This window comes from Callospermophilus lateralis, chromosome 2 (genome assembly GCF_048772815.1).
Source record: "Callospermophilus lateralis isolate mCalLat2 chromosome 2, mCalLat2.hap1, whole genome shotgun sequence".
Lineage (NCBI taxonomy): Eukaryota > Metazoa > Chordata > Mammalia > Rodentia > Sciuridae > Callospermophilus > Callospermophilus lateralis.
The window spans coordinates 3858990-3873487 of NC_135306.1; the positions used below are offsets into that span (position 1 = coordinate 3858990).

A 14498-nucleotide genomic window follows, 5' to 3' on the forward strand; every position below is an offset into this window, starting at 1 on the left:
ACCCTCGGGGCTCTGTGCACGGGGGCTGCACCCTCCACCCGGCTCATTTCCTGCTAGATGAAATGTGGAGTGGCTCCCCTGGACAGCGGCCCTGTCCTGATGATGCCCTGGGGAACGGACACACTGTTACTCAGAGCTTCCAACAACAGTGACATTTCATTGCTCCACTGCAGACCAGCCACGCTCAGTGGCCAGGAAAGGCCTGGTGGGTGCTCTGTGCCAAGTTCCCCGGGGGCCTGCCCCAAGCAGTATAAAGGGCGGGGAGTGAGGAAGCAGCGCAGCCACTCCAGCCCAGAGAGCCGCCCAGCAGCCGCCAGCACAGACCCCGGCATGAAGACCCTGCTCCTGACCCTGGGCCTCAGCCTCCTCGCTGCCCTGCGGGCCCAGACGCTCCCAGTCGGGGACGAGGAGAACCAGGATGTGAGGCTCAGATGGGCAGGGGGCTGCGGGGGCAGGGAGGGCCAAGACGCCTGGGTGCAGACCCCATCCCTCCCCCATGAAGGAGACCCTCGTTTGGGCACCAGGCCTTGAACCCCTGCCCCAAGGAGACATCACAAGGCGCACGGGGTCTGGGCCAGATGGGGCTGCAGAGGGCTGGTGGAAGCAGGGGACACATCTGTCCTGGGAGCCAGCGCCTGGGGTCCTGGCCAAGCTGCGGGAGCTGGGATCTGGCTCTCGGGGGCCTGGTGGGAGTGGGGGTGAGCTCGGGTGGGGAAGGGGCAGAGGATGCTCCAGGTCCCCAGTCCTTGGAGCATAGAGTCCAGGGTAGCTGAGGAGGGGAGGCCCTGGAGGTGGGCCTGCGCCCTGATGGTCAGGTGCCTTCTGCAGGCGTCAGGCACGTGGTACCTGAAGGCCACGGCAGCAGACAAGGAGATTCCCTGGAAGAAGCTGGAGTCTCTGTCTGTGACCCCCATGACCGTCAAGACCCTGTCAGGGGGCCACCTGGAAGTCACCTTCACTGTCCTGTGAGTGTCTGCTGGCCGCATGATCCTCCCTTTCCACAGAGGAGAGCCGGGCTGGGTGGGGTGCACACCATGCCGGGGGCCTACTCGGCCCTCAGCACCCAGCACCTGGAGCCTTATGGCAACTCTGCCAGGGGGGTTCCTCCCAGGCAGCCTGATATCCCCTGGCAGCCAGTGAGGGGGGTCGGAGGACACAGAGTTCTGGCCACTGTGGGCCCAAAGGCTCTTCGTGGGACACAGAGGGCCACTGGTGCCTGGACCAGTTCAGGATGCTCAGCTTCTGTGAACACCCAAGACTTCCTGTGTGGAGAGGCCTGCTGCTCCTGGGCCTGTCTGGGGCCCTCCTGCCAGGCCTGGCCCCGTGGCTGCCCTGAGCAGGGCGGCGTTGCCCATGGAGCTTCTGTCTTCTAGGATCGGAGGCCAGTGTCGCGAGATCAGCACTGTGTTAGAGAAGACCGCCGAGCCGGGCAGATACACAGCCCGTGAGTGATGGGGCCCGTTCAGGGCAGCTCCGGCCACCCATGGGCACATGGGGCCAGCTAGCAGCTTCTCAGGGTGGCCTTTGGCCTGAGGCTCTCCTTTCTGGCCCTACTGATACCCAGCCTCCACCCCCACCAGACCATTTGTCCACAGAGTCAAACTCCCGACCCCAGTGTTGCTGAGGCTGGTGGATGAGGCCTGGGGGTCTCTGCCCAGGGCTCCCTCTTGGCCACAGCTGACCCCTGGCATTGGTCAGGGCCAGGACTGTACTTGGCTGGGGTTGAGGGTGGATTGTGCTGCCCCAGCTCCAACCTCTGCCAGTCTCATGCCCCAGACCTCCCTGTGACTCACCAGCTTGACATGTGCCATCTCTTGGGTGCGTTGGGTTCCTGGGAAGTGGCCCCAAGGCCTGGGGCCAGGCCAGGTGGGGACCCAGGTCAGGGAGCCCGGGAGGGGGAGGGGGGTTACTGAGGGGTGTTCTGGGCTGGAGTCAGCCATCCTGGGTCTTCAGTGGAGGATCAGGGCCACTCCCCAACTTGCCCACTGTCCCTCTGCAGATGGGGGCAAGCATGAGGTGCAGGTCCTTAAGTCCCAGGACGAGGACCACTACATCCTCTACTGTGAGGGGGACATGCACGGGCAGAAGATCCGAATGGCAAAGCTTGTGGGTGAGTCACAGTGTCTGGTGGCTCCAGCCTTGGTCCCTCTCCTTTCTCCCTGGGCCCCCTGCCCCTCCCCTAGGAGGAGCCACCAGGATCCAAGGACCTGGCTACCTTGCCCTGATGATGGGTTTTCCTAGAGGAAGCCCGAGTCCCACCTCAGAGCTCAGGCCTGGGATGGCCCGTCCCTGCATGGGAACGTAGGAAGGAGGAGGTGCTGTGGGATGAGTTGAGGACTCGTTGGGGAAACCTGGCAGGGCCATCCATGGTTACCTGTGGGGAGTCCAGCAGGGGTCAGGGAAGGACATGGATGGGGAGCCTGCGTGGGAAGTCCAACTCGGAGCAAACACTGGTGTCAGTCCAATCTAACTTGAAGACAAGGCCTGGCGTCCCCCAGCTCCCCCACAGCCAGGTGCATTGGAACACAGAGCAGTGGACAGCAGGGCTGTGCCTGAGCCTGGGGGCGCTCCTCCAGGGCAGAGTTTGTCCTGCCACTCCCTGTCCTGTCCAGGGACAGGCTGGGTGGCTTTAGGGAGAGCGGCTCTGGGCCTTCTGGGTCGGCTGCCCTGGGTGCCCTGTGGATGCTCACGCCCCCTGGTCCTCCTCTCCTAGCTGGGCTCTGCCTCAGCCCCAGGCCTCTGGGTCCAGCCTCCACGTTGAGGTCTCCCTCCCCAGCACGGCGCTGGTCAGTCTTCCAGGCTGGGAAGGAGATGCCAGCAGCGCCCAGCTCTGCCCCCAGTCCTGTCTCCCTTGGCCTCTCCTACAGGCAGGTACCCTGAAGTCAACGTAGACGCCCTGAAGGAGTTTGAGCAGGTCGCAGCAGCCAGAGGCCTCAACGCAGACAGCATCTTCATCCCCAAGCAAAGGGGTAGGGAGAGGGCTCTGCAGGGCTCTCCCCGCCCCAGGAGCTCCAGCCAAGGACGGTTACAAGAGCCAAGAGCGAGCTGCATGGATCCTGGCTTTGCCCTTTGAGGGGTGGTGGGAAGTGCTGGCCGAGGGCGGGGCCCTGGGTCCCATGGAATCCCAGGCTCTTCTGAATCGTGTTTTTCTTTCTTCCACAGAAGCCTGCTCTCCAGGGAGCGATTAGGGTAAGACACCAGTTTCAGGGGACACGAGGACCTCCCAGTCCTGGGGGTGGAGTGATGGGACTTCTAGGGACACCACCCCTGCTTCTAGGTGGACAGGAGAGCCACCACCTGGCCGGGCAGGTGTGCTCTGCCCCAGGAGTGGCCAGTCCTCGGGTGTCGTCTTCAGGTTTCTCTAGGATGTCATCTGGGCAGTGAGGGAACCCGCCATGGTGACCGCTCCTGGGTGGGACCGCTGGTGGAGACCCTGGCCCTCTCCCCCAACCCCCAGAGTGCTTGCCAGAAAGTGGGAAGTCCCTCAGCACCTCTCTGGCCCTCAGTGGTGACACCATGTGCCCCATGAGTTGCTTGGAAGGTGTGGCAGCCATGCCTGGGGACTTCAGAATCCCTGGTCCCTCGTGCTGTGTGATGTAGGGAGCTGACAGGTCAGAGACTGCCCAAGGTCCCCTGCCCAGGTGTGGGCAGAGCCAGAGTCCACACAGCATCCTGTCCTTCCCTGCCCTCCACTGGCCTGAAGTCACCGTCCCTCCTCCCCCACAGAAGAGGAGCTCTGGGCAACTTGCTCTGACCTCGTGGATGGAGCCCAAAGGTCCCAGCATGCCCCGCTACTGCAGTCCTCCCTTGGCCCACCCCTGGGCTCACTGACCTCCTCTTGTTCCCAGGGCAGGGACGCCATGCTCCGCGGCATCCCCGGGTGGCACCACCAGAACCTCTGGCCTGGGGGACATGGAGGGTGGCCCACCTGGGCCCAGCTGGCTCCCCCCTCTGCCCTTCCCCCTCCCACCCCACCTTCCTGATTCTCCATAAAGAGCTTCAGCAGTCCCTGGTGACTCTGTCTGTCTGTGGGGCCCCTGTGGGTTGGCCTGAGCTTCCTCAAGGATCTGCTGGAGCAGGAGGGAGGGACGGGAGGGACCAACCTCATCCCCCTTCTGTGGTTGGTACACAAGGGCCGGGTGCACAGTGGGCACTGGGTGTGACCAGGGGTCCTATGAGTGCTTTCTGCAGGTCTGCTGCCCACCAATCCCTGGTTCACACTCAGGTGGTGACGTGGGGACCAGGGGTCCTTTACAGAAAGCAAAGCCGCAGATGGGGGGAGCTGCCTCTCAAAGCTCTAGTCTTTCAGCAGAGACGCAGGTTTACAGCCTAAAGGGTTCCCCTAGAATAATCCAGCTGCCTAAACGCATGTCTCGCACTTTGCCTGCAAGAGGACAAGAACAAACTGCAGGTCACACGTGATATGTGACCATGTGCAGGCAATGTAGGTCACACGTGATATGTGACCATGGGGAGGGCAGTGCAGGTCACACATGATATGTGACCATGGTGGGGGGCAGTGCAGGTCACACGTGATATGTGACCATGTGCAGGCCGTTCAGGTCATATGCGGCCATGGTGGGGGGCAGTGCAGGTCACACGTGATATGTGACCATGTGGGTGGCTTGCAGGTCACATGTGATCTGTTCACCCAGCCTTCTGCCCTGAGCCTTTTGGATTCTGTGCCACCTACAGATTTAGTGCCACACAGTTCCACGCTGCCCTGCTGGAGCTGGGCCCTGTCAGCCCCTTTGCAGCTGGTGAGGTCAGCCTTGTCAGTAGGGGGCGCTGCAGGGTCTAGGACAAGGCCTTCCCGTGGGGTCCAAGATCCTCCTCTTCCTTCTCTGTCTGGCAGGCCTCAGGGCGTGGCCAGCGAGCAGGATGCCCAGTGGGGTCACCTGGTGCTAGCAGCACCCTCGGGCTGCTCTCCAGAGAATTCCTCGGGTGCCCTGCCCCCGGGCCCCAACCTTGGCGAACCTTTCTGCCACCCCAGGGCGGAGCAGCGCCTCCCCCGGGCAGCTGAGCCCTCACTCCCACGCTCTCAGGGATCTCCCTGCCTTCAGTGGCCCCCGGTTACCCGTTAGAAGTTCTCCGTGTTGAGCTTCAGCTCTTCAGATCCTGTGCGGCCGAGGTCGCCTGCCTCCCCGCGGTGATCTCCATGCCTTTGCTTTGTTCTGGTGCTGGACACGGGGCCCTGCTGGCCCTGGAGGGACTGCCCCTTCCAGCGTCAGCCAGTCCCCAGAGTCAGCCAGCGGCGCATCTGTGAGCCTTCCTGAGCAGACCCCGGCCCCGGCCCACCCCCCATCCACCTCCTCGTGCAGCTCCCGGCCCCGGCCACATCACCTGGCCCCGCTCACCATGGCCAGGCCCAGACCACAGGGCCAGCCTGTGCAGCGAGCCCAGAGATTACCCCAACCCACCAGCCCTCGGCCCCCGCCCTGCACACTCCGTGGAAGACAATGACACTCACTTATCGCGACCCACGACTGAACACTTAAGGTCACTCCAGGTGAACTGGCTGCAAGAAATAACCACACAGAGACAGAGAAACACCTTTTTATTTGGGTCCTGTGACGGCTCCTCCAACCTTAGGGGTCTGTGGAAAGAGAGAGTGACCCCTTTTATTGGGGAGAAGCCATTCAAATGAGGCAAGGGGTCAGGGGTCAGGGGGTTGAGACCAGCTTCCTGATGTCTGCTGTCAGCGGTTGACTGACACCTGGGGAGGCCACGCCCATCTCATGAGCTGTGTGGGGATCAAGGCAGGGCCAGTGAAAAGACAGACTGAGGCCCCCCCAAAGAGAGGGGCCAGGGGGGGTCCGCCCGCCCTGTGCGCTCAGTGCCCACGGTTCCCACCCAGCCCAGGGCGGCTCGCCACACCTGCACTCTCACATCGCTCAGGGCTGAGGGGCACTCGGTTCCTGTGTGGCAGCTCCTGACACTCACCTGCTGCTCTTCTGGCCCGCCTGGTGCTGGGGGGCTGGTGGGGTGTGGGGCCCCCATCCTGCTTCCAGGGAGCTGCACAATAAACGTCCTCGTGACCGTCCTTCTCCCCGTCGCGTCCTTTGTCTGCACGATGTTGGAAACAGTCTGAACCTTAGGACCAGCTGCGAGGCTGGCTCTAGGCTGGGTGGGCTCTGCCCGTGCTGAGGGCAGCTTGGTAAACGCAGGTTTCACAGCGGACACTGCTGGAAACCAGCCACAGTGCATGGCCAACTTCTGACAGAGGTGACCCGGTATTTAAAGGGGCCGTGAGGGAGGAAGAGAGGGCTGATCAGTGTGAGCGCCATCAGGGGTTCCCTCAGGGCTCTGTCCTCCTGTAGAGACTGGGAGACAGGGTCCCCTGCTCCTGATGGTCACAGTTCAAAGGGAAGGCTTGGGAGACCTTCTGAGTTAGAGACAGTCACAGTTCTAAGCCCTTTGCAGTAAATACTCCAAGAAAGGAGGCCAGGGGTTGGCCAGAGAAAACGGTGACTTCTCTGTGGGCTGGGGCTCTGAGGCAGGACCTGAGGGGTGGGGTCCCCCAGGCTGTGGCCTCGTGCCTCTGTTGGACAGGCAGGAGGAGGAGCACGCCCAGACTCCCAGAGCACAGGAGGGAGGACCGGCCGCCCCCGCATCAGAGGGCCGTCTCCCCACTGCCCTCTCCGCCAGCTCAGCAGATTGTCCTCTAGCTCCTCAGTGAAAGGCGGTCCCCACTCTTGCCAACCACGGTGCCAGGGTGACGTTGCCCGTACTGGCAGAGCGCAGGGGCATCTGACCAATGGAAAGTGGGATGTGGGAGGCACAGGACACAAAGTGACCCCCCAGAGCCTCCAGGTGTTAGCTGAGCTTGCTCAGGGACAGTCCCTGTGGGAAGCCAGGCTTTGGGAAAGGAACCAACCCATGGCTGCAAACAGAGACGATGACCCCGTAAGAACCAGGGGTGGAGAGACTCTTCTGACTGCCCAGGGGATCTCAGAAAGGAAGAGTCCAGCCTGCTCTCCAGTGAAAGCCAAAACACCAGGGAGGCTGTTCCTTGTCCCTAAAATATTGCGGGGTCCTGTAGCCCCAGGGCAGCAGTGGCTGGGACCCAGGTCTCTGATTTAGTAGTGTGGGCTGCAGAATTGCTGGTTAGCTGTGTTCAAACCTGGCCAAGGCTCTCGTGTCAAAGTCGGGTTGATACAGAGGTGGTACTGACACGTGGCCGTGGGACGTTTATGCAAGGTCAGGGGACAGCAAAAGCCCTACCCTGCCTCCACCCCCAAAGCTTAGCTTTTGTTTGACAGGTTCATGCACATTTCCCCTTCAGCTCAGAGATGCTCTTAACCCCAGGTCGTCCTCCCTGGGCTGTGGGGCTCCACCCCCTGACGTGTGGCCAGGCATTTCCCTGGACCCTCTGTATGTGTCAGGGGCTCCTCCTCCTCATGTGCCCTCCATCTGGGCATTGTCCCACAGGCTCTGGTCATCGCTGCTGCCCCAAGTCCCGCCTCTCCTCCCCTGGCCTAGGTGGCCTTGTCCCACAGGTCCCCTCTCTGGGTGGTGTTGGAATTCCCTGAGGCTCTGAGCTGCTGTGACGACTCCCGAGCTCCTAGCTCCCTCACTCGGGGATCTCGGCCTGATACCCTGTGCCCAACGTCTAGTGTGATCCTTTCACAGGTTCTGACGCGGCTTCCCTGTGCATGTGGTGGGCATGTAAGTCCACGCCCCATCACTCCTGGACACCCAGGTGGACGTCATTGCACTGTCATCCTGCCAGGATCTTTCCAACTGGTCTCGCTGATCCTATAGTCCCCCCATGTGCCCCTAAATCTGCCCCCACTGAGCGACTGGAGGGACCCTTTAGAAGAGAGAGCCACATGCCGACTCTGCCAAAGCCCTCCAAGGTCCCCCATTTCAGACTAGCAGCCAAGTCCTTCCAATGGCCCACGGCCAGCCCGGCAGTCCTGCCTCCCTCTCTCCTGGGATCCGGACAGTCTAGCCCTGTGTCCTCTGCTCCAGCTGCTCCGCCCTCCAGGCTGCTCCTGGCACATGCCAGGCGCCCTCTCCCGGGCCTGCACCGCATGTCCCCTCCTGGAACCCTCTCCCGCCTGACTCCTCCATGGCTCACTTCCTCAACTCTGTGTGCAAATGTCACCTGGTGAGGCCAGCTGCACCCTTCCATTTACAATGCAAACACCCTGGTCCCCTTGCCCCCTCCGGCTTGTTCCATTTGCTTTTCCCCATAGCACTCACCTCCCTTTAAAATAATAGGTCATTATAGGAGTCCACGCTGGACCAGGGACAGAGCCACACAGTGGGCGGAGCAGGGAAGCTGTACAAGGAACAAGTAACAATGCAGGTGTCAGGAGAGCTATGAGAACAGCTCGGGGTCAGGAGATGGAGGAGGAAGAAACAGGGGCGTGGGGATCCCTCCACAAGGCTGGTCAGAGCTGGCGGGAGATGGGGTGTTGCTGCCCAGGGATGGGGGGCACGTTTGCCAGGTTGCCTGCGTCAGCGCTGGTCATGGTCAGTGCAGAGGTGAGCAGGTAGGGGGCTGAGAGCCAGGCCTCGGGCTCCTTTTCTTCCCTGGTGCCTGCCCTGGGCCTGCAGGAAGTGCACACAAGTCCTGCAAAGGGCTAGCAGTGTCTGCTCCTGCAGCGCCCCGTTAATGTGTCATCTGCTGGAGATAGGCGCTTCCACTGAGCCACTGTGATTCTGAGGGATATTGAAGGTATTTCCACGATATGTAAGTTAAGCAAAGTTATTGTGGGTCACATCTGCTCTGCACACGGGGGACTGTCCCTGTTGGAAGGGCACATCTGAGTGGACTTGCTGAGTCCTGGGCCACCGCTGATTTAAAGGCATATTCATGCTCATGGTGATTTTAAATGACACCTTTTGCTTTGAGAGAATTGTGGATTCACGTGCACTTGTAAGACCTAATACACAGGGAAAAACCCTCATGGATGTAGAGGTTCCTGTCCTTCGTCTCCTGACCCTGTAGCTTCCTGATGTTTCTATCATGGGTTGACCCCAACTTCCTTCCCTGCTGGATCCTGACAGCATCTATCCATCCATCAATTCTGACCTCCTGCCATGTCATCCCATAGCAGCATTACCATCAATGGACCTTGATCTCTGCCTTGTCTCCTGTCTGGCATGCATTGACCCCAAACTGCTGTCCTACCTTCTGCCCACCATCTGATGACCCCTGCTCCTTGCCCCTATCACCTCGTGATGGTGTCCCCCAGAAGTTGAACTTAACCAGGATCTAGGAGGAGCAAGTTTAGAGAGCTCTGTAGAGGTCAGCTTGCCGGGACAAGGGGCAAGGTGGGTGGCCGGCAGGAGGCGCCTGGAGATCTTCCATTAAACCCAACATAGGCCTGTACCCGTGTCACAAGACCAACCACCAGTGGCTCATACAGAACAGGGGACAAAAGATAGCTAGGGCACAGTCAAACCAGAACACGGGCAGACCAGTCTCCCCTGTGTGGAGCCTCCAGCTGCTCCCTGGCCTCTGCTCCTAAAGAGCACGGGCCCCGCCTCCCCACCCGGGAGGACAGGCTTCCTGCTCAGAGCACCTTCCAGGCTGGGGTCAATCCTGCATCATGCCAGCACCTTCAGGACACCCCCACGTTATCAGAGGGTGCTCATTAGTATTGTTTAGCCAGACCCAGGCCAGAGAGGCACAAAGACACCATTGTGGGCCCAGCACCTGACTCCAGAGCCAAGGTCCCTGGGACTCAGGGCAGGAGCTCAGGCCTAGGAACTGTGGGGTCTGGAGGGCCAAGGGGAAGATCTGGCTCCGGCTGGGGGCAGCTGAGGTTGAAGGAGCAGAGCAGGGGCCCAGGGGACTCAGCATGAACTCTGAGCACAGGTGGGCACCAGGCCTCCTGAGCCTCTCAGGAGATCTATCCAAAGGGAACCAGGCTGTCACGTGGACCTGTGGTTGGTCCAAGCTGCTGAGGAGGGGAAGCCTTTGGGAGGGGGCTCTGCAGGAACGAGGAGGAGGGGACGCCCCAGGGAGGCTCACGGCAGGCTGTGAGGGCTCCCGTCCCTGACGCCCGCTCCAGGGGGAAGGTGAACACCCAGGAGCCTCGGCTGTGCCGGGGGGCAGGGGCGGTCCTCAGACGACCAGAGCAAGAGCAGCTGTGTGTCCCCTTGTTAGAGTGAGGCCACGGAGACTCGCAGAGGTCGACTAACTCAGGAGACACGTCTTCATGACCCCTAACACGGGCCGAGCTCCTCAGCTGCCCTGATAAAGCAGAGAACCGCGGAGCCAAGCCCCTCTCCTGGGGACGACAGCTGCCACAGAGGAGGTGGACGAGGGACACAGAAGTGCTCTCGAGGCAGCAGAGCTGGCCTCCTGGCACACAATGGGTGGATCAGGAGGCCTCCTCCATCCCTAGCGAGGCCTGGGGCAGCTCTGAGGGGTGATGGCTAAACTGCTCCTGGCCATGCGATGGTGTCCCCACTTCCAGGGAGCTCTGGGGAGGGGCACCCAGGCAGGAAGGGCAAGGAGGGCAGCTCCCAGGGTGGAGAGCTGGGCTCTGGGGGCTGGGGCACAGCCTGTGGCCTGGAGATCAGTCCCCCTCAGCAGCAGGAGAGAGGCCAGTCCCTGGGGAAGCCGGGCCCTCCCTCCCTGGGGCTCCCAGCCACAGCCCACGCCTGTCCCCTCCAGGCTGGCTGGGCTGGAGCAGCACCTGGGTGGTGCAGACACTGAATGGCCTTGTGTGTCTGTCACCTTTAGGTGGCTCCAAATGTGACTCATGGGATCCAACAATAGCGACATTCCCCTCCCTGATGATGGGGATGTGGCCCTGAGTGACAGGTGGAGGGTGTGGCCTGTGCCAAGTCCACACAGGACACTGGCCGTGGGGGACATATAGGGCGTCCTGTGAGGAGCCGGCACAGCCTCGTCCTGACGCCCAGGTGACCCGCCTTGGTGACCCGCCTTGGCCCAGAGCAGAGCCTGGAGATGAAGTCCCTGTTCCTGACCATCTTGCTGCTGGGCCTGCTGTCTGCCCTGCAGGCCCAGGACCTCCTGACCTTCCCCTCGGAGGAGCTGAATGTGAGGCTGGGTGGGCCAGTGGGCCGGTGGGAGAAATGCCCTGAGCCCTGGTCAGCGGGCAGCAGCTGGGAGCCTGCTTCAGGGGTCACTTAAGGCCAGCTGACCTGCACTCCTGCCCTTGAGGGTCAGAGATGGTATTCCCTCTGCTGGCCCTAGACAGGGCCCTTGCTGGGGACAGGGCTGGCGCAGGGAGGAGGTTCAGGTCAGGGGCCTGTGGCAGTGACACTGGAACCTGAATTCCTCTAGGGACAGGGCCCTCTGGAGTGACACTCATCCATTCCAGGCCCTTCCCCGAAATGAACAGATCCTTGGGGGCCGAACCCTCCACCTCCGTGGGGTCCAGGAGACCCGAGTGTGGGGCCTGCTCTACTGAGCGCAGGGAGCAGGCATGGGGGAGCCCGTCTTGGGGGCTCAGCTGGGCTCTGGGAGTCTCCTGGGCTGCAGGTCCCTGTGCCAGGGAGTGATGGGAGAATCTGGGTGGGGACAAGGTGACTCATGCCTTGACCTTCTCCAGATCACAGGGACCTGGTACATAAAGGCCTTTGTGGTCAACATGCCCGGGGTACCAGACTGGAAGGGGCCCAGGAAGGTGTTCCCCGTGACGGTGACAGCCCTGGAAGATGGGAGCTGGGAGGCCAAGGCCACTCTCCTGTGAGTGCTGCCCCTGCAGGACCCTCGATTCCCTTTCACCTCCCATCACCCATCCACATTTGAGAGTCATCTGAAATAAATCCCCTACTATGAGGGGACACAGTCCAGGAAGCTTCCCAAGGCACAGGCGGGGTAGAGTGGGATTTTCAGGGTCACCATGTGAGGGCTGGCCCACCAGGTGAGCTGAGCTTGGCTCAGGTGCCTGTCCTGAGAGCAGCTGCCCATGTGCCTCCTGCTTCCAGGATTAAGGGGCGGTGCCTAGAGAAGAAAGTTACTCTGCAGAAAACCGAGGAGCCTGGCAGATACAGCGCCTGTGAGTTCCCGGGGCTGAGCCTGGAGCCCCCTGCAGGAGAAGCTCCTGGGGGTGGGAGGGTCCTGTCCACCTCCCAGCAGGGGCTGCCTCTGCTTCCCAGGGTCTTGTGGCTCTGACCCCAGACACCAGGTGTCCCACGCTGTCCCCAGCAAAGACTGACTGGGCAGTCGCTCCCTCTGAGAAGTCCTAGCTCTCGACCTTCGGGAAACTGAGGACTGGAGTCCTGGACAGGGCAGGGCAGCTGCCCGGGCCAGGGTCAAGCTCCAGCCTCCACGTCATCCACGTCCTCTGGTATCTGGACTCCACAGCTGGGTGGCCCCTTCCCTGGCTGGGGTGGCTGTGGCTCCTGGGGGACAGGGGAAAGTAGAGGCCCCTCCTCAACGTGGTCTCCAGGGCTTTGTTTTTAACAATGAAGACACTGAAGAGCTGCCCTCTCCGTCCAGCCACAGACCACGGCAAGAAGCTCGTGTACATAGAAGAGCTGCCCGAGAGCGACCACTTCATCTTCTACTGTGAAAGCCAGGACCCAGGGAAGAAGTTCCGCATGGGCAAGCTCATGGGTGAGGGTTCCTCGGGGACCACCGTCTCCTGCCCCACGGTCCCCACTCCCCAAAGCCAAGGAACCAGCAGCCACTCCCTGGCACCGGGCACTAGAGCCTTGGGCTGGCCTCTGCGTGCCGGGCACTGTGAGCTGCCCAGGCAGAGATGAGCTCTGAAGTGGGAAGGGGGTCGGCGTGGGAGGGACTGTCAGGCACAGGGACAGACATGGCCCTCAGAGTCCTGACCACTCAGGAGGGGGCTCCAGCCACTTGGGCTGCCAAGTGCCACCTCCCAGTGTTTGGGCATCAGGACAGGTCAGCCTGAAGGGGGAGGGTCCTGGCAAAGACCTTCATGGGACAGGGACCCTCCAGGGTCAGGGGACAGCCCTGTGACTCTGGGACACGGGTGCTTCCAGCTCTGGGGCCTGACACTGCAGACCTGCTCACTCCAGGGCAAAGCTCTGGATGCCGGTTGGTGGCCCTGTCCCCACAGCATGTGAACCAGCCCCCCTCAGCTCTCCTGGTCCCCTCTCTCCAGGGAGGAGCCCCGAGGAGAACCTGGAGGCCCTGGAAGAATTTAGGAAATTCACGCAGCGTAAGGGACTGTTGGCCGAGACCATCTTCACACCTGAGCAGACGGGTGAGGGGTCGGCTGCCTTTGTCCCCCACAACGTCCCCTCTGTGTTCCCTGTGCCACCCTATGTCTTGCATGTCTTTGTTCCCTTGTGTCTCTCTGTCCTTCTGTGACCCCAATGTCCCCTCTGTGTCCTTACGTCCCCTCTGTCTTCCCATGTCCCGAGCCCCTCAGGGACACAGGGCCCTGCTTGGGTCTTGGTCCTGGAGGGCTGCAGCTGTGGGTGTGAGGGGCCTGCACCCATCCTGGCGCCTTCTCACCACTGAGTTTTCCTTGGTTTCTGCAGACACCTGTGTTCCCGAGCAGGACTAGGGTAAGTGACCGCGGGAGGACGCTGGAGGCGCCCAGAGTCCCAGGCTCTGGAGTTTCAGTCCAACTTCCCTGCCTCCTCCCATCCACCCAAGGGGGAGACCCCACCTGGCCAGGCAGGGGTGACGCCCTCAGATATTGGCCCTGGGGGCGATCCGGGACACTTGGGGACACTTTCCTCTACCAGTGAGGGTCAGCTCCCGTGCCCTCCCACACCCTGGCCCTGATCCCATCCCTACTCTGGCCATCAGTGACCCGGATGGTCATGGCAACCTGGGAGCCTCCCTGGGCCCATGGCTGTCCATCAGGGTCTTCCCCACAGCCTGGGGAAGGAGGAAGGTGGACTTGGAACCTGCTCAGCCTGCAGCCCTGCCCCTGGTCCTCCCACAGGAGGGTCTCCCACCTCAGCACCTCTTCTTGTCCCAACAGCCACCTGGGTCTGCACCCCGTGAGCCCACTCTGCCACTGACAAGGCCTCTTGCCTCCTGGACCACCCCTCCTGCTGGACCACCCCTCCTCCAGGACCACCCTTCCCATGCGGCCACCATCCCCACCCACATCCCTCGTGACTCTAAATAAAGACCTTCTGCACCACTCTGAGCTTGGTCGAGTCTTTAGGGGCCTGGCGATGGCTCCCTGGGGGCCCTGCTAGGAGGGGGAGTCATGGGGGCAACTGGGGAGACATTGGCTCCAACAGTGGTCAGACCCCAAGCACAAAGGGGTGCTGTCCTGAGGTCCTCCTGAAGAGCCACGGCCCTGAGTGGCTTGGGAAGGTGCCGGGCCCTGGGCAGGGGCACTGGGAAGTCACTGGGGTGGGCAGGACTGGGGAGACATCTGTGTCAGGGCTGCAGAAGGTGCACAGGTCCCTGGCAGGGCTGCTGCCTCAACAGGGGCTTCAAGGATCCTGCAGGAGCCAGACATGAAGCAGGCTGAGCCCAGGGGCAGGTGATGGGGACGGTGCCAGCACCTCCCTCGTCACCCCTCAGGCAGACGGAGCCAGGTACAGCCTCCCCTGGTCTGCACCCT

General features: G+C 61.8%; 1 protein-coding gene and 1 long non-coding RNA gene across 2 annotated transcripts; one reads left to right on the top strand and one right to left on the bottom strand.

Moving 5' to 3' along the window:
* The first annotated feature begins 298 nt into the window (after window positions 1–298).
* LOC143390651 (von Ebner gland protein 1-like) lies at window positions 299–4008 on the top strand. Its single transcript, XM_076843046.2, has 7 exons — window positions 299–420; window positions 829–965; window positions 1374–1444; window positions 2000–2110; window positions 2868–2969; window positions 3163–3189; window positions 3849–4008. Exons 1-6 carry the CDS (start codon window positions 331–333, stop codon window positions 3186–3188), a joined length of 537 nt encoding a protein of 178 aa, XP_076699161.2. The 5' UTR covers window positions 299–330; the 3' UTR covers window position 3189; window positions 3849–4008.
* A 1532-nt stretch (window positions 4009–5540) lies between these two features.
* On the bottom strand, window positions 5541–6630 carry LOC143390652 (uncharacterized). The gene is made up of 2 exons (XR_013090246.2): window positions 5944–6630; window positions 5541–5596 (listed from the first exon to the last, which is right to left on the bottom strand). It is a non-coding gene; the product is annotated as an uncharacterized LOC143390652 (long non-coding RNA).
* Window positions 6631–14498: the final 7868 nt, after the last annotated feature.